Raw genomic sequence first — 20,775 nt, 5'->3', positions numbered from 1 at the left:
TGAACCGAAAAACCAAATATCCTATCAGCAACAGTCCAATGTATATTCAAAAAGCATTCGAACTGGCCATGTAAAAGAATGTATGCAGGAAAAGAATACAAATGACAGTTAAAAGTACCAGAATAAAAGTCATCCCCTAAATTATGAGCAAATTGACAAACCAAGGCTGCATTTTTTTCAAATAAGGTCATGTTCCATAAGGTATACTTCACGTTTCCCCAATCTATGCATTTATGCATCACCATTACTGGGGTATATGAAGAAGCCACAAGCACCATAATGCCCATTTGAGTCCTCTACTTATACATGCTTCTGTTAAGAAGTGTAAATAGATTGGTGACAAGAATCCAAAACCTCTTTCCTTTCTTCCCCTCTTGGTGGCAGAGTGGGAGGTTAGGCAAGCAGGTCAGAGGTTAGAAGGTTGTCAATCATAGTTTTCGAATTGGACCAAACTGGCAGTCAAACCAGAAAAAAAAAAAAAAAAGAGGGAGCCACCCATTTTCCGTTCACAGTTTTTCCAGTTTTCTCCTTAAAAAAAAAAAAAAAACCCTTGGAACCAAGGTATTTGTGTTCGATCAGTGATCCGGTCCTAAAAATTGTGCAAGGTAAATATGGGTTTGGACCCAAGTCTGCAGCATTATGACCTTCCCCAGACCCCGCAGTGGCGGGAGCCTCGTGCAATGGGTACGCCTTTTTTACCCAAGTCTGCTGCAGCAGCATTCAAAAACTTGACCATGTTAGCTAGCGTACTCAAGGATAGCATAGATAACCCAACACCATCAACCAAAAGTTTGAAACAATAAATCAAAAGACGATATACAGTTTCTTTGCATCCATGATAATAGAAAAAAGCATCTACATATTTAGACCAAAACATACAACCAATTATTCAAGAGTTCAATGCATATCCGACTCACAAAGGAAAGTCCTGAAGTTCTCGCACAGTGAAGACACTCTACACCGCCATTATCTAGTATCACAAGCGCATCCTTTGAAGCAACACATCCACAATGGAGACGCTGCCATTACTAAACTCATTAGATTTATGGGAGAGATAGAAAGAAGAAAGAGAAAATTAAACATTATCAGTCTATCAGCTTACATGCCACAACGATATCTTTCCTTCCACACACATAAACACACAGACACATGCACACCAGCTTACCTTGCCACATGAATTGCACTCCCTCCAACCAGATTCTTTTGAGTGGAAAGCTTCACAGAAAACTAATTTCTCGTAGGCACACCTGAAGTCAAAGAATGCCAAATTAAGGATTTAACTAAAAGGAAAGATGTTTAAGTTTAGATCCTTTAAGTAAATACATAAATAAATTAAAAAATTTATTGCATCCTGGTCATTAACGGAATGGACTGAAAGTTTGTGATCAAAATGATCTGTGTATGACAAAAAGAAGAAAAACAAATGAATTGTTTTACTTGTTAATTGTATAGGACAGTTATACAGCCAGCAGTGCTGTATGGAGCTAAGTGTTGGGACTGAAGAAACAACATATAAACAAACTTAGTGTAGCTGAAATGAGGACGGTGAGATAGACAAGTGGTAAAACTGGAAAAGATTAATAAGGAATGAATAAATTAGAGCTAATTTAGGAGTAGCCCCGATACATGATAAGTAGCAAAAAAGTCGTTTAAGGTGGCATGGACATGTGAAATGGAGACCTTTGAATGCTACAGTATGGAGGGGTGATTTGATTCAGATTGACGGGGCTAAAAGAGCAAGGGCAAGCCTATAATGACCCCAGGAGAATGGTTACGAAAGACATGCATAGCTCAGGACTAGTAACAAGTATGACTTTGAATAGAATTGAATGGAGAAAAAAAATTCATGTAGCCAACCTCATTTAGTTGGGAAAAGGCTGAGTTGCTTGAGTTGTATTCTAGATCAGTGAAGGGAATAAAGATTGAAAATACGCTGATCAAAAGGTTAATTTGATGTGAGTCATAGAAAAACTGTCACTTTATGTCCATCACATTTTAAAGAAATTATAAGAGGTCATCACACAATAAGCAAGAAGGGAATGCTTCTGGGAAAAGCAGGAAGATGGAAATTGGAAACATAAAGCATTAGAAGGTTGAACAGCATAAGTTAGTTATGGTTCATTAACTACCGTTGAAAATTAAGTCTCTAGGAATCAAAATAATTTAACAACATTATTCAATATTAATGTAAATTATAAGAGTCTACAAAGCATGAATTAGATTTTGCATCAAATTATAAGAATCTGCTATTTTGATGCTATATTGACCCATTCCTGGATTTGAAATAACCTTGTTTCAGATCTCTTAAGGGCCCACCAATCAACAATGTCCAAGTATAAGAAGATAATGGCAATTTCATAAATTCATAACAAATTGAGGGCCCTATTTGGAAAGAAAATAAGAGTAGGGGCTAAATAGAAATTAACCTTAATAGAAAAGAATTGATAGGGAATTTAGTGTGGCCTGGGGATAAGATAGGACAGTTTGACCAATCAAGGAAAGAAATGCTCTAGATGCAATTACCAAAGGAAGGCTGTCTTCAACCTCTCAACAGAATGGAGAGGTGGAAGCACAGTACCTGTTAAGATGGAGGGAACTCTTTCATCTGAACTCAGATTAAGTTAAAAAAATTGGACTTGATTCTCACCTCAAACCCTTCTTAAATGCAACTGACGAGCACCAAAGAATACAGGTAAAAACAAAAAATTGTAAGTTTTTAACTACTATAATACATTTTGTCCTTTTTATACATGATATATTTTACATATTACTTATCTATAGTATTTTATGCTTCAAAACTATATTTTTCATGTATCCTAAGATTTCTTGATACGATACATCTCTTAAATTACCCTGCCAATATAATACCCGATACTGATACTTTAAACTTTGGGTCAAGTACCTACAATCACTTGGATTAGGGTTGTTCAATCAATTTAACACAATTATTGGCTCTTATAGCCCACACATAAAGGAGGGACATACGGATCTCTAGTTTCAACCAGAAAAATAAATAAATAAATAAATAAATCACGTATTACAACAACAACAACAACAACAACAACAAAGCTTAGCTTTATCCCAACTAAATGGGGTTGGCTACATGGATCCGCAAGTATTTGAAAAAAAAAAAAAAGTTTGGGACATCCCACTCACAAACCATCTACAACTCAAATCCTAGCCCTCCAAGTAGCTCTGTTAGATGTCATACTTGGGTGAAGACGTAACTTTTGCATGTCTCTACTAATTAACTCATCAATGGTCAATTTTGGCCTGCCCCTAGCCATTTTAGCTCCATTCATCTGCATCTGGTCACTCATCCATACTAGGGCATCCAAGGGCCTCCTTTAGACATGTCCAAACCATCGTAACCGACATTCTCTGAGCTTATCCTGAATTGGGGCAACTCCTAAATCTGATCTAACCTGGTCATTTCTTATTCTATCTCTCAGGGTTTTGTTGCACATCCATCTCAACATCCTCATCTCAGCCACACTCAACTTATCTATGTTACACTTCTTGACTGCCCAATATTCTGCACCATACATCATAGCTGGTCATATGGTTGTCCTGTAGAATTTTCCTCTAAGCTTTAGAGGAATACATCGATCACATAACACACCAGACACCCCTCTCCATTTCATCCGTCCTACTTTAATTCTGTGGAAACATCATCATCAATCTCACCTTCTTTGTTTAACGTAGAGCCCAGATATCTGAAACAGTCACTTTGTCGGATCTCTCTCCCCTCAATTTTCACTTCCTAGCTATCAATCCTCGATCGACTGAAGTTACCCCTCATATATTCCGTCTTCGTTCTACTTATCTTGAGACCTCTCGATTCCAAAGTATATCTCCATAGTTCCAACTTATCATTAAGCTTTGTCACTATTTCACCGACTAGAACAATATCATCTACAAAAAGCATAAACCAGGGGACCTCTCCTTGAATATTCTAGGTTAAATCATCCATGACAAGTGTAAATAGGTAGGGGCTCAATGCGGATCCTTGATGTAACCCGATATTAATTGGGAACTCAACACCTTGGCCTCCCACAGATCTCACACTCGTCACCACATCTCCATACATGTCTTTAATAATATCCAAGTATTTACTTGACACTTCTTTTTTCTCTAAAACCTGCCAGATTAAATCTTTGGGAACCCTGTCGTAGGCCTTTTCCAGGTTGATGAAGACCATACAAAGATCCCTCTTGTAGGTTCTGGCTTTTTCCATAAGCCTCTTAAGTAGGTAGACCGCTTCTGTAGTGGCTCTCCCATGTATGAAACCGAATTGGTTCCTTGAGATATTAGTTTCTCTTCTTAAGTGAACTTCTATTACCTTCTCCCATAGTTTCATAGTACGACTCATAAGTTTTATGCTTCCATAGTTGTTGCAGCTCTGGATATCTCCTTTATTTTTGTAAATTGGAACAATAATACTTCTCCTCCATTCATCAGGCATCTCTTTCGTATTCATAATCTTGTTAAATAACTTGGTTAACCAAACGACTTCATGTGGTCCCAAACTGTTCCACAGTTCAATTGGGACCTCATTCGGACCTGGTGTCTTCCCTACTTTCATCTTCCTTAAGGCTTCTTTAACCTGTCACTCCTATCTTGCGTATATACCTATGATTCATGTTGTGGGGCAGGCTACTCGAACCACTCCTATTAGGGTTGTCACCATTAAGCAGGTTACAAGAATACTCATCCCATCTCCTCTTTATGTCTTAATCCTTCACAAGCACTCTACCATCCTCACTTTTAATACATCGAACTTGGTCGAGATCCCTGCTCTTCCTTTCTCAAATTTTAGCTATCTTATAAACAGTCATTTCCCCTTCCTTAGTATTTAAATTGTCATAAAAATCATCGTATTTTCTCGCCCTTGCTATCCTCACAATCTTTCTTGCCTCGTTCCTGGCGGCCCTATATCTCTCTTTGTCTTCAACTTCCCTAGTCCTTTGTCAAATTTTAAAATTATCTTTCTTAGTTTTGATGGCAGCCTGGACCTCTACATCCCACCACCAAGTCTCCAGGGGCAAGGATTAAAGTATCGGTATCGATCGTCGTATCGGTCGGCCAAAATTAAGATACGTATCGGAGGGTATCGTATCATATCGGAGATACGCTAAGATATGCTAAAGATACACACATAAATGGATAAGAAAAATAATGTAGGAATAGGTTTGACAAGCCAAACTAGACCCAAACAACAGGATCTTGTAAACCAAAGAACAACCAAAATTCACCCAACAGTAGTCAACACAACAGTCCAATACTAGTCAGCCAACAGTCCTTAAAACCCAGAATTATCAAACTCAGAATCTGGAATTTTGAGAGTAGAGTTGCACTAACAAATAGGATATCCAGTAATAGAAATAGAGTATAAATAAAATATGATCAAAGCCAAAACATCACTAGAATAGACAAATCAAATCAAGACTCAATTCTGGACAGCAGGGTCTGAAACCTGACCATCGATTCTAATACTTCAGAAACTTCAGCAGTAGATGTTCAAGGAACAAGTAGCAAGTCTAAATACTGATTAGAAGGTCTAATCCCTTGAGAAAACATAAGCAACAACCAACCTCGACAGGAATCAGAAATCAGACGAATTTCTGGGCAGAATCCATTATAGGCCAGGACTGTAGATCACTACACAGCAACTGAACCAGAGGTCTGATCTGTCTTAAAACTGGATCGAGTCCCCTTCTTAATGGTCCTAACAATCGACCAAAATCTCAAAGCAATCGGGTGGCTAGAACTCCAAAATAGACTAGGTCGACAGAATAGGAAACAGAGAGCTTAACCCAGAAATTTCTGCAGAAAAATTCAGATTACTTACCTGTACCGTGAAGAAGAGAAACAATAAATAAGACCAGAAATAATAACAACCCACTCGGACTTCTCACCGCAGAGTGTCGATTGGATCAAATACCAATCCCTAGGCCTTGATCAAACACAAGGAACCACCATTGATACCCAGCGGTAGCAACAAGAGAGTTTTCTTTTAAATTCAAATCGTGGCTCATAAAAGAGCCATATCCTTTATTTATAATGATGATGGGGTTACAAGAAACTAGAAACTAACTTTAGTTTCCAAAAACTGAAATAGGAAACAAAAATTAGAAACTCACCTAGTTACTAAACCTAAAATTAGAAACTTACAAAATAGAAAGTCCTTTAGTTACTAAAACTGGAAATAGAAACTAACTTATGACTGAAAATTAGAAACTAACTAGGTACTGAAATTAGAAACTAAATAACCCCATCTAAAAAGGAAACTAAAGAAAAAGGAAACAAATCACTAAATCCCGTATGCAACCTTAAAACCCCTAGTTTAGACCCATCAAAGTATCCCAATACACTCCAAACCACATGGACCGAAGGCCCAACACGTATACAACCCAACCCTAAGCTTATTCCTAATAAAACAAGCCTAGTTTGGTGAAGAATCTGCATCAAAAAATTTTTCAAACACTTTTGCATAAAGAATTTGTTAAAAAAAGTATTAATAACATGTATTATGCATAAACACTAAATTGAGGATATCGCACTAAGAATTCAAGGTTTGTAGTTGTCCCATAAATGTAAAATCCTTGTTCCCAACCTTGATTTTCACTTTAGTTAGAGAGAAATATGATTGGTAGCAACTTTGGAACAAAAAATCTCTTGGCCATTATATGACCGAAGCACATTGTATTGATATATACCGATACTCACCGATACGTACAGATCGATACACATCAATACTCGTCGATACGTACCGACACATACCGAAACGTACATTTCACCTCGATTTTATATTTTCCATAAAGTCATATCGATGCATATTGTACCGTATCGATGTGTCTCGGTGGTGTATTGATGCATATCGGTATGTATCGTAGGATATATATCGATACGAAAGGATTTTAAAAGTTCCATGTATCGTATCGGTGTATATCGTATCGGTCGACTAAATTTAAGATACCAATCAGAGGGTATCGTATCGGTATCGGTATCGGAGATACTTTAAACCATGCCTAGGGGCCAACTTAGTACCCCTAGCCACCCCTAGAACCTCCTTAGCAACTTTCTTAATGCAATCTGTCATTTCATTCCACATCGTGTTGGCATCCCCTTCACAATCCCACTTTCCATGCTTCACCACCTTATCTGTAAAGAACCCAACTGACTCTCCTTTCAATCTCCACCACCTAACCTTAGGGCACAATTGGTTCCTTGTTTTCTTCTATAGTAAACAGAAGCACATGTCCAAGATCAACAGTCTATGTTGAGAGGTTAAACTCTCCCCAGGTAAGACCTTACAATCCTTACACATCCATCTGTCATGCCTTCTAATGAGGATTTAGTCTATTTGACTAGAATGCGGTCCACTTTTGTAAGTAATTAAGTGTTCTTCCCTTTTAATGAAAAGAGTGTTAGCAATAGATAGATCATAGGCGGTTGCAAAGTCCAAAACTGAGGTTCCCTCCTCATTTCTCTCCCCAACTCCAAAACCTCCGTGCACCTCTACATAACCTCTCCTATCCTTCCAAATGTGTCCGTTCAGATCTCCTCCCATAATAATTTTTTCATCCGATCTAACACTATGCATCAATTCATCTATGTGTTCCCAAAATTGTAGCTTGCAACTCTCTTCTAATCCTGCTTGCAGAGCTTTAAGTATATGATCCTGTCCCCAACTCTTTTAACATCTACCACATTGTTCTTCAAGTCTTTATCCACCACTATGCCAACTCCACCTCTTCCACTTTGGTCTCCCAAATACCACTTTGGTCTCCCAAATACCAAAGTTTTAAGTCGTCCAACATCTTATCTTTCATCCCTTTCCATCTTGTCTCTTGGATACATGCAATGTTAATCCTTCTCCTCCTCATGACATCTATTAATTCCAAACTCTTGCCAGTTAGTGAACCAATGTTCCAGGAAATACATTGAATCCTCCTTTTATTATCAACATTCTGAACACACTCTTGAACATATTGCAAAGTAGATTGATACCATGTGTCGTTTGCGTCCCTGACAACAGGGAAAAAAGACAGGACACAGAAAGGGGTAAAATGTGATAAAAAAATATAGGGATCCATGCAAAGGGTGGATTGGCTAGAGATAATATGGTGTCGACTACCTACCTGACACACCAAAATAAAGCTATATAAATATAGTAAAAAAGAAAACAAAAGGATACAGGTAAGGATGGAACCTAGCACAATAAACAAGGATTCTTCGAATATAAAAGAAAAGCACATGGCACCCGACCAATATACAGTGTACGAAACCGCAAGATTCTAACATACCAAATCCACTAGTACTGTATGAAAGACAATAAGTCTCGATATCTTTTTTTTTTTTTTGCAAATAAATCTCGTTATCAATTATACGTAAAGGGAGCACAAGGTTCACATTTTCAAGAAACACGTTTCTGCCGTTTCTGTTTCCAGAAATAGCAGAAACGGAGCAAAAAAGCTTTTGATAAAACTCCTTCGTTTCACTTATTTTTAGAAATAGAAATAGAAATTTTTACTTATTTATGGTTCAAGAAACGACCCAGGCGTAACAAGTTCAACTTGTTTCGTCGTTTCTGGAAACGACTTATGGCAATTCTTTCACTGGTTACCATCGACTTCTAAAAACATGACTTATCAAACACCTTCAATTCCGTTTCTGTTTTTAGAAACAAAAATTTATGTTTCTGCCGTTTCTGTTTAAGAAACGGCAGAAACGTTATCAAACGGACCCTAAAGAGCTAGCAAACAAGGCAAACACTATATTGTAGTCAAACACAGCCGATTAAAAAGCAAGATGATGCAACATGAAAGATATATAAGTAGACAGATGTTCATGTACTAAGCATAAAAAAGACGACTGCTAGTGAACTGAAAGTATATATGAACATACAATGTCAATGTAAAAAGAGTGAGGGGTATCCCTTGCGACTCGAGTAACTCAGAGCCTGTGACGCGGTCGACCAGATAAAGACTCCATTGAAAGCCCAGAGTAGTGGGATGCACCAGGGGTAGTGTCTCAGAAGCGGTGATGCGGCGTTGGGGCTCAGCACAACATTAGGCAGGTAAGGTCGCTAATGGGAATGGGAGCAGGATTAGTGTCACTAGAGCAGGGGTGATTGAGTGGCTATGGAGGGGGGTCGATTGTAGAGTCAATTAAATTGTGAGGAGGGATCAGCTGTAGTGTATGAATTAAGATGTGAAAGGGGCTGCGGGCAGCCCAAAGTTTGAGGTGCACCAAGGGTCACGTGGGTTGAAGGGGCAAAGAAAATAAAAGAAATCAAAAGGAAGCGGTGGTTGTTTCTTTTTTTTTTTTTTTTCTTTTTTTAAAGGATCGAGGAAATTGTATGAGAAGGTTGCAGGGGTCTCGATGGTTTAAGGTAGGGGCAAATTCAGTTGCAAGGATTGGGCAAAAAAATAGGGCGTGTTGTAAGGAAATAAGTCCTGGTATTTCACTGCAACAGGAGAGGAAATATAGGGAGGAGGGGGCGTGAGAATCAGTTGGGTTCTTTTTTTTTTTTTTTTTTTTTTTTTTTGCAAGGGGAGGAAATCGTAGAGGAATGACGGGGTCCCGGTGGAAAAAATGGCCGAAATCAGTAGCAAGAACCAAGGAGAAAAAATAAAGTGTATGGAAAGAATTTGGAAGTGAAATTTTCAAAATTAAAAAATAACTTTTGTAATCATTATCTTATGTAACTATATCACTAACTCCAAATCAATCCATATTTGGTCATAAATTTTTATTTTACTTTGTATCCAAAACCCTTTAGTTCATTAAAAAATAAAAAATAAATAAAAAGAAGAAAAAAAAAACTTTGATTGAAAATGTAAAATAAAAATTACATGCGAAATTTATAATTATTATATATAGTAGAAATCTAAGTAGTTTATACAATCACATGGGTTAGCGATTACAAAAGTTCCTTCCTTTAGGTTTAAAAAATTTTACTCCCTCCTTTAATTCCCCTTACAACCAAACGTAGCCTTTATTTGTGGCCTTGGTTGTGGATACTTTTTTTCCTAATTTCCTTCTTCAATGTGATTGATCAATGCATGTAACCAGCTTTGATGACTTTATTCATGAAAGGCGTTTTGATCACATTGGCATTACACGTTCAGTCAAGAGACTGCAATAAGTGTAGAGATGGACATATGTTGAAATACCTCAAATGATAGGGATGTCCAAGCAGAACTAACAAAAATAAATGATTTAATAACACTATAATTTCTCTCGACATTCTCTTCTTCCTCTGTTATTGAGTTTCCTTACAATGACCTTTGACTTTAACTTTGTTTTGCTTATGGTGGTTTCCTCTATAACTGATTATTCTTTGAATGATATGAATACTCCATTTAATCCTACATGCATAGGTACACCAAGATTGATTGGTATATTATTATTATACAATGCATTCTCTTAATAGGTTAAAAAGAAAAAAGTGAGATAGGACTTATCTAAACACTCATATTACAAAAGAATCCCCTACTGTATGAGGCACTAAAGTCATCTCATCACTTTAGATGGGACCTTCTTTCTTACACATCAAAACTACACGCCATTGACAACCATGTTAGTGACACAAACACAAACACATACACAGTCCCTATTCCAACAACCTCCACCACCACAAATACGAATGGTGTGGCTGAGGCAAATAAGCCCCCCAATGGATATCAACTCAAAGAAGCAAATACCAATTGGGCCAATCCATCTTAAAAACCGGGTGATTGGTTACACCATATTGGACTATTTAATACTAGAATATCTACTACAAAATAATACTAATAATCTCTAGGAGCCTGATAGCGAATCATCTTGCATATCTTCATAATTATCACTCATCTCAACCTGTTCATCAGTAAACCCATTGATGGGTCTTGAAAGAAGGCAGAAACGAGGTAAGACGAGGGGAAAAAGGATTAGCAAAAATCGGAGATTGTAAGGGAGTGCGCCGGGGCAAGAGAGAGAGAGAGAGAGAGAGAGAGAGAGAGAGAGAGAGAGGGGCATGAGAAAGATGGCGAGAGAAAAAGAGAGAGAGGGAGAGAGCGAGAGAGGAAGGAGAAAGGGGTCAGGGGTATACCTACCTGGTTAGAATAGCCCTAGGTCGCCGCCGCTTGAGATGGGGAGGGAGTGGCGTGCCAGAGAGTTTCAGAGAGCCGTTAGAGCGAGAGGTCTGTTAGAGTGTTAGAGCGAGAGGTAACTTTCCAAACTTTTTGCGTACTAATTATGAACTGCAAAACATTATCCAATGTGTAATGTCTGCAACCAACATTCAACTATCACAATTGACTATGCAATTGCATGGACCCTGTAAAGATTTGAGAACCAGAATCAAAGAAGAAGAAATAAGAGAGAGACAAAGAGATTGACGTAACTTGGGAGTCACAACCGTGTGGTTGGTTCTTCCCCTTTCATTCAATATATAGAGTACCTATTACATAGTCATTACCCAAATAAGAAAGTAGAATGCATAATCAAAATAGGAAACTAACTCTAACTTAGCTAACAACTATCCTAAACCCAAAAAGACACTAACAAAGATATATCAAATATAATTCCACGGTATGGAAGTCTATGGTCACCCATAGCCCTCCAACCGACACATGCTCTCATATACTCTAACACTTCCCCTCGAGCTGGAGTATACACATAGCAACAGAAAGCTCTAGCTTGGATCAACAAGAACTCCAACAAGCACAAAAAGAACTCCAATCAACCATCATAAAGCCATCAACAACTCCAAAAGCAACGAAAGCCCTTCCAAAGAAGGCACTCCAATAGCAACGAACAACAGCAGCACCAAAGCCCTTCTCAAAGAAGGCGCTCCAGCAGAAATGGTAACTCCCAATAGCTACAATAAAAGTATTCACTAACCTCAAACAGAGATCTCCCAGAAAATTCCACATATAGAATGGCAGCATCAGGTCGCTAGGGACCAAACAGCATCAGATTGTTGAATACATCAAACAGCATCAGGTCGTTGAATATACCAAACAGCATTAGGTCACTGAATATACCAAACAACATGAGGCCGCTAAATATACCAATTTCAAAAGATAAAATAGTTGCTGAGGACACACACGAGCATAACGTCTTCAAAAGAAATAATCTTGAGTAGACATAATCTTGGATAGACAATCAATCAAATCGAGTAGATAATTTGAATCTCCCATTCACGTGTGTAACAGTACGTAAAGACAAGTATTTTCAAACAACCACCACCATAAAGAATCTCATAACTAAGAGCACCATAATAAAATAATCTCCAATCTCCCCCTGACAGTAGCAAATATATGCCCAATGACAATTCTATAATTGCTTCATATAATCCCAAATTAATGCGGATCCCCGGGTCAAAATACCAAATTGGGTTCGGTATAGACCCACTTCAAACAATAGAGAATCCAATTAATCCAAAGTTGATGGAAATTTTATAATTAATCCATCAATCATGGGTTTAAAACTCATTACTGACCACAATTATGGGCCCATCCAAATATGGGATAACCAAATATCAACTTCAACTTAAAAGAAAGAGATGAAGGAATGGAGGGTCATGTGTTTGAGCAAAGAATAATCTTGGAATGGAGCATAAGACAAGGGATAGTGAGGAATAGAAAATTAAAGGAATGGGTATATTTGGGAAAAAAAATATAAAGAAACATATTCTCTTATGACATAAATGGAACACCATCTTCTTCCTCACGATGGAAGAAGGAGCCAGCAACAACAAAGGGGGGAAAACTCCAGGAACCAAAGCCTTGTCGTCAACCTTTGACCAATAGGTGGAACCAACCATCGAAGAATCATTATATCAGCAACTAATCAACGATGGAGAATCAACATATCCATCATCAGCACCAAGCAGCGAGAGCAGAAGCAAGCAATCGATAGAAGGGTGATAAACAAGGAACCAGAAACTCTAGTTCACCGGAACAAGACACTAAATAGCAGACAAGACCGTGGAAGAGCAGAAATCAGATTTGAAATCAGACCCACAAATATGCAGAAAAAATATTTATCAGATTTCAACCTCACGATAGGTTGATTTCTGGGAGTAGGACCTTGGGACTTCAGTCGCTTAGGAAGGAGGAACTTCTGTCCAAAATATTACGTCAAATAGATCAGTTATGAAGGAGATCAACCAAGTATCCATGGACTGCAACCATCTCCCAGAACAGGGAACATATTACAGTAACATGACAATAGGAGGGAAGGAAGGAAGGAAGAGAGAAGACGGTCTTCTTCAATCATCCACAACAGAAATAGCAACCACGGAGATAACCCACTGCTTGCAACCGCATCGGAACCTTACAGGAAAATAAATCAACAAAGATCTGATTCAACCCCATCCTATTTGATGGAAATCATAAAACCAGGAACTAAATCAGCATAGCAGCAAGAAACCAAGCAGCAATCAAAGCATTCGACTACCTGTCTTCAACGATCTAGTCCAGCAGAAAATAAGTATAACCTTGTCCATCGATGAGTAAGTCAAGCTTGAGGAACTCAAGAGAGAAAGAAAAAGGTCACGTAAGAACAGCATAGCAGTAAACGACACCAGATAAGATTTGCAAATTAAATATTCTTCAAAAACCCATACGAAGCCCTAGTTCTTCTTCAATGGTCAGGGTTTCCTTCCTCAAACTGGAAACCCAGATCAACTCTCAAAACGGCAGATCAATAAGACAATCAGGTACTAGCAACCTGCTCTGACACCATGTAAAGATTTGAGAACCAGAATCAAAGAAGAAGAAATAAGAGAGAGACAAAAAGATCGGTGTACCTTGGGAGTCACAACCGTGTGGTTGGTTCTTCCCCTTTCATTCAATATATAGACTACCTATTACATAGTCATTACCCAAATAGGAAAGTGGAATGCATAATCAAAATAGGAAACTAACTCTAACTTAGCTAACAACTATCCTAAACCCAATAGGACACTAACAAAGATATATCAAATATAATTCCACTGTATGGAGGTCTATGGTCACCCATAGCCCTCCAACCGACAGTGGTCCAACACATGCTCGCATATACTCTAATAGACCCCAAATATGCCTATTCCACCCAAGAGTCCAACCCTCCTTCAATCATCCGGAAAGTCAACATCAATGCCGCCTTCAAACAAAATCATAGGAACTCAATTATTGGAGTTATAATCGAGGATTAAAGTATCGGTCGACTAAATTTAAGATATATATCAGAGGGTATCGAATCGTATCGGAGATATACCAAGATATGCTAAAGATCAAGGATTAAAGTATCGGTATAGGTCACCGTATCGGTTGGCTAAATTTAAGATATGTATCAAAGGGTATCGAATCGGTATCAGAGCCCAGAGATACTTTAAACCATGGCTATAATTTGCAAGAATCAAGGATGCTCTCTTGCGGCTTGAGGGATCCCTTTCAAGCAAGCAACCATCAAAGAAACGATGGATAGAGGTTCATAGCCCAAACAAGTCCAAAGTGAAGCCACAAAGCTATATATATTCTTCATCCTCTTCAGCATTGTTTCAAGAATCGAATCGTAATCAGCAGAATTGGTTGATTTCGAATTGGATTCTTCTGATCCCAATTCCATTTAATACCGATTCCCGCAACCTGTTTTGGAATGGGACATGAATGCTCTCTGATCTTTATTTTTGGTCATTTTGCTCCATTCTTTTGGTCAGAAAAATTGCATACAATCAATGAAACTTACTTCTTGTAACAAAATCTATAAGCCTTTTGAATCAAAAATTCCAAACTGTGGAAATATTTGCTTCTTCTCAATTCTACTTTCTAAGGTTCTAACCGATTCCAACCAATTTTGATCCCATTTGAATCAGAATCGATGGAGGATGATCGCATGTCCACTTCCAGGTTTTAAACATTGCCTGAACATGATATACCTTACCTTTTGCACGATATAGTACTACTTTTTCACCTCTTTTGAGTATTTGGCTCATGTTTTAGTCATGTAGGGTACTTTGTACACTTACCCTGATTTCCTGAAGGGCTTCCCCATATGTTTAGGTGAGGCTTGACTGGTGATGTCAGTAATGCATGAAGTTTCTTCTCCTTCTTATTTATTTTTTCCTTTCTCATAGACATCATCAGAGTTCCATCTGGTTGGATGTGAAGTGTTGTATTATACAAAGTTAAAATAAAAGCAAAGAGAAATTTCTAATAAATACCAAGTTAATAACAACCATTATATAACGAACTCAAAACTTAAAAATATAGCATATAACTTTTCATTACAAAACAATGGTAAAGGAAATATTTAACCTCATTTTTAAACCACTAAGTTATATTTCGGTTCTGCTATTTGTTTTTCCTTAAAATATTTTACTCTGATTTACAACACTTTATGTACAACAAAATGGAGCCAAATTAAAAAGTAAATTAAGATTAATCGTTTATGAAGCACCCTCACAATCTTTTTCTTATTTTTCCCCACATATTCTCCCCCATCCTCTCGCTCTTCCGTTGCATGAACCACATGTACCATGGCCACAATTCATTTCACTTAGGATATTACACCCCAAGCAGCTGCTAGGAGATCCCCCTCCTTCGTTTCTGTCCCAAAAAAGGAACAGAAATTGGACGAGTGTTTGAAAGTCGAAAATGTACAATAAACCTAGCCATTGTATCAATTTAGAATATATATATATATATATAGAAGAAGGTTCCCTGAATGACAGTGTAGCCCCAACGGGAGCACACGTGGAAGCATTAACAGGGCGGAGATGTCATTTCACCCCCTTTGTTTTTTGGGCTCAGGGGCCACTCTGCCTTGCAGCTACTTTTTCCCATAATATATTTAAAAGAAAGTATTCCAAAATGTAATAAATAAATAATAGTAGTAACTATTATACTTAACAAACTAAATAAATAGACAATAATTATTCACATAGTATTATTCTCTGTTTATAATAACTATTTTGTTCTCCCACCTTTTATTGAATCCATGTAGCCGATCTTATTTAGTTGGGATAAGGCTTAATAGTTGTTGTTGTTGTTGATCTTCTGGCATTGAAGAAAAAAAAAAAAGTGAAACAGATGGTGATGGAAAAAACCAAAAGGTCCAAAACACTGATGACTCCACTAAGGCTAAGTCTGGATGTCAAGGAAAGAAAATAAAAAACTCAAATTCAAAACTTTTTGAATTTGTGCTATTATGATTTTTGTCTTTATATATATATATATATATATAAATTATGATTTTTGTCTTTATATATATATATATTTGGTACTACTTTCTTCTTTTTATTTTTGGTATCCAAACACAGCATAATAGGAAAATTCACAAAAATGTCAGGGAAAAAAGGAACCGTTTTGCCGAGAAAATCCTACTTATACAAGAAAAGAAGACAGAAACAAAAATATAAATCCATCACAAAAACATCATCTCAAACGAATCCCCACAAACCACCCCACTCTCAGAAAAAAAAAAAAAAAACACATGGACACATAACAGAGCACCACAACCCCAAATTGTCCAAACAACAACCAAATTAAACCAAACACAATGAATTATAAAGAAAGAAAAACGTAAATGAATCGAAAATCCATAATGCAGAGCCATGAGCAAAGATTACCCGCAATTATCGCAGAGATTCGCAAATCCACCAGATCGTAGACGCCACCCTTTCCTCCACTCGAACGAAGATGTCGCCCCACATGCTCCATTCATGCAAATTTTTGACGCCATTCACATAATCAATCCCTCACAAACCTTAAAAAGCTAAAGAAATAAGAAACAACAACAACCTATGATCAATAACACAGGAAGAATAAAGAACAAAATTGAAAAAAAAAAAAATCCAATACAGAGAAGAAGAAGATAAGTAAAGCAACTAACCTTTCCGCCTCTAAACTCAAAGAAAAACCCTAAATTGGTCTCCTATTTCACTTCCAAGGGCTACAAGGACTTCCAAGTCGTCTTCTCCTCCGTACTCTTCGCACCCTTGGAGCTTTTCTGTTGTTTTGGACTAAATTTTGACCGGAACCCGGCAACCGAAGTTAGTTGAGTAGGCGACTTTCAGTTGCCGGCGGCGAAAAACCGTCGCCAGCAATCGAATCTAGAGAAGGAAGCGTATGCATGCAAAGAATTCAGAGGAATATAGAGGAACGAAACTTGGCTGCTGCCTAAGTAGCTAACCCCTGGTTCCAGCCAGGGAATGGAATCTCAGGGGTAGAGGTGGAAAAATTCACTCAAGGTTGGTATTGCCCCTGGGATTCCATTCCCTTGGCTGGTACCATAGACTTGTTGCAACCCAGGCAGCAGTGAAATTTTTTCTAATATGGAGATGCACATAATGCATGCATGAACACTTCAAGATGAGGGTGGCCCCTCCTACCCCACGTTTTGATTTATCTCTCAATATAATATAGGGAAAAAGTAGGCAAGAAAGTAGCGTGGCCTCTACAATCGGACACATGAAGAGGGGAAATGACTACTCCACTCATGAAAAACAAAAATCCCACCACTATTGATGGTTTTATATGTTTCCATTGATCCCGTGTTGGTGCAAGGGTCATGCCACCTTTTAGGGAACCCTCTCCTGATAATATAATATGGGGGAGAAAGAATGCTATTTGCTTCTAATCGCCATGCCCAAACATAGAGGGCGAAATGACGGCCTACCATCATAAAAGGTGGTGATCCCGCATGCACTCACATTGGCTCTAGTGTTGGTACTAGCTCACACAACCTTTTAGAAAATCCTCTCCTAATATAATATGGCAAGAGAACAGTAATTAGTCGTGTGGCTACCGCGCTAATGCCTATGCTAATAAGGGGCATACGAAAGAGGACCGATAATAGTTCTTTTTCCCATATAATATATACGAAAAAATAGATAAATAATAAATAACCAAACAAACAAACAAATACGATATGAAGACTGAAGACAACATCATGAGTGGCGCTTTTCGAGTAGAAGTGAAACGGGGTCAGGTTTCTTAAAACCCCAACCCAACCCTACGTCCCCAAAACTCAACCCAGGCCCAACCTAGCCCTATCGGACTCATGCCAACCCCATCCGACCCTAATTGACCCTAATTGCGTCGAGTGAAACAAATTCTGGTTTCTTAAAGCCCCAACCCTTAGGTCCCCAAAACTCAACCCAGGCCCAACCTAGCCCTATCGGACTCATGCTAACCCAATCCGACCCTAATTGACCCTAATTACGCTGAGTTGGCCCTAATTTTTGCCAAGGTCGGGCTAACAATAATATGAACATGTTTTTACCATTTATGTTATATGCATTAAATAAATAATAAAAAAATGATCAATATATTATTAAAATTATGAAGTGCAATACAACAATGGATGTTTAAGACACCTGACCATACAAATCAAATACACATATTTCATTATTCTGAATAAAAGGAAAGGATGACACTCTTAAATTAAATTATATAAATAAGGGTTAAAATCAAGGTCGGGCCAGGCCTAGGCCTCAACCCAAGCCAACCCTAACCTAGGGTCAGTGTTTTTCAACCCTATCCCACTCTCAGGGTCAAAATCCTTAGCCCAGTCCATGTTCGGGCTCAGGGCAGGCCAGAGCGAACTTTGGCCGTCAAGGCCAAACTTACACCCCTTCTTTCGAGTGTGTGGCAACACTCACATGCTACCATTGTTTTCAGGGATTGGAATTTGATCTGGACAGTCTAGTTTGAATCAGAATCAGCATGGTTTAAGTAACTGGAATTGAATTGAATTGAATTGAGTGGACAACAGATTTGAATTGATATTGGTCGAGCACGATTCTGATTCCAACCAATTTCAACAACTCTCTTTTGTATCTCCTATTATTTTGGTCTTTATCCTTTTGCTTTTCTTCAAGTATGTGTACATCCTATGGCTTCGGATAAACAGAGATCATGAAGCCATGGAATGTAAGGGGGCCATTTTATCACACACACACCCTAGCCAAGGCATCTGCAATAGCATTCAGTGCCCATGGAATACATAAAAATGAAATTGATCCAAAAGAGGAAACCAATCTCTTCACATCTGAGATGATCACTAGAGAAAGTAAGAAACCAGCTAATCGGGTCGTAAGATATAGTTTGGTGGATATTTCAGGGTCAAGGGTGCCAGCGGTAGACTGATCTATTACAGCTTGGAGTTCTTCCCAAGTATGGAATTTCATTACCTCATCTCTGGATTGCTGCTATATCGAGTGATGGAGTGTTGTTCGGGTCAAAGGTATAGTCAATGATCTCATTGCAATCAGATCCATAACAAGTCCCAGCTTCCCAACCAATCTGATATTTTCAGGCATTGGTTTGTGGGTGGAATATGAAACCAAGTACTGCCAAACCACATAGCCCATGTAAACGGGCATTCAAGAAGTAAGTGATTGGCAATTTCCTTCGCTGCTCCACATCTATTACAGGTTGGACTAACAGGAACATTACGAGAGGTAAGGGCCTCGCTGATAGCAATACCTTCATTACATACCCTCCATAGAAAAGCTTTAATCTTTGGGAGAGTATTTATAGACCATATTCGCTTCCAAAGAGAAGTTGGGTTATTATCCCATTGATGTATTCATGATGTAGCAATATTCTCATCAATCAAGGTCAATAGCAATTGGTATGCTGAGTTAACAATAAAGAGTCCATTCCTTGTTGTCCCTCAAGAGAACAGATCAGGTTCATGTACGGGAATGTTCTCTAACACTCCTGGTCCGTGGATATAGAATCCACTTTCTCCATTTTCATTTAATAGATTCCAAATCCACGGATGAGAACATTTTCATACGTGAAGCTGATCCTCTCTCGGACAACAAACCTGCTTGTCGTCACATACATAGAGGCTGAGAACAATCTTTGTAATTGCTCTTCTTCCTATTGGCTGGAAAAATGTTGTACAAGATCTCCTCTCCATTTTCGGTTAACAAGGTCAATAAGGTCTGAAACCATCTCTAAGTGACAACCCTTTGGTCGTGGTTGTTAAATCATGGAGTGGGTAAGGAGGGGACCCAACGATCAGCCCGTATGTTTATTAATTTGGGTGTCATCCCCCACCTACCAATGTAGACAAGCTTGTAGGGTATTTCTTCTTTCCAATATATATTTTTCCAACCCCCCGAGTGCTTGTTTCCAAGCCTAACATTTATAAAATCTTCATTTGGGAAATAAATAGATTTTATGAAACGTGAACAGTGGGAATCTAGTGAAGACCATAGCCTCCATGCAGCCTTAGCCTGTAAAGCTTTATTCTACAACCTTGAGATCCAATGCATTTTGAATCCCGATTTTGATGCACCCCAATAGAAATTGTGGAAATATTTCTGATGTCATCATGAAAAGAGGCTGGGAACTTGGAAGTATGAACTTGTCTAGTTCGCCATAGGAGCAACCAATGCCTTCATAGACCTGCATGTGAAAGTAAAAGACTCCTGACCTTGTAACTTATGCAAAGTCTTCTCCTGGAACAGAATTTTCCATCCTTGTAACTTATGCAAAGCCTTCTCCTTTACCGCCTGGAACATAATTTTCTTTGAAATGACAAAGTCTGTAGGCAGCCCTAGGTAGTTTATTGGACCATCTCCATATGATACTTTTAGCACTCTTGAGAATCACCTCTTGAACTTCATATGAGTATTTGGGCTGAAAGTGAAACTTGACTTTCTGTAGATTAATGACCTGACCTATAGCCTTACAGTAAATATCAAGACAGTTCTTCAAAGTTAAGATTTCTTGCAATTTAAATTTTGAATACAATAGACAATCATCAGGGAACATAAGGTGA

The 20,775-nt window shown here is 38.2% G+C and overlaps 1 protein-coding gene across 5 annotated transcripts in view; it reads right to left on the bottom strand.

Annotated features, from left to right (window-relative positions):
• Positions 1–17,252, bottom strand: part of LOC122084429 (B3 domain-containing transcription repressor VAL2-like) — a 41,975-nt gene extending 24,723 nt beyond the window's left edge. The window contains exons 1-4 of one of the 5 annotated variants that reach the window (XM_042652680.1): positions 16,870–17,252; positions 16,607–16,743; positions 1,166–1,215; positions 918–1,019 (exon numbers count right to left, since the gene is read on the bottom strand). In XM_042652680.1, the coding sequence (XP_042508614.1) occupies positions 918–1,019; positions 1,166–1,215; positions 16,607–16,697 (243 nt within the window). In that variant the 5' untranslated portion in view covers positions 16,698–16,743; positions 16,870–17,252. Of the gene's footprint in view, positions 1–917; positions 1,020–1,165; positions 1,248–16,606; positions 16,753–16,869 lie in introns of all 5 variants that reach the window. The other 4 variants (XM_042652675.1, XM_042652689.1, XM_042652667.1 and 1 more) reach the window with 4 other exon arrangements.
• Positions 17,253–20,775: the final 3,523 nt, after the last annotated feature.

This window comes from Macadamia integrifolia, chromosome 1 (assembly GCF_013358625.1).
Source record: "Macadamia integrifolia cultivar HAES 741 chromosome 1, SCU_Mint_v3, whole genome shotgun sequence".
Taxonomy (NCBI): Eukaryota; Viridiplantae; Streptophyta; class Magnoliopsida; order Proteales; family Proteaceae; genus Macadamia; species Macadamia integrifolia.
The sequence above is the reverse complement of the archived record's forward strand: the minus strand, read 5'-3'. Positions and strand labels throughout refer to the sequence as shown.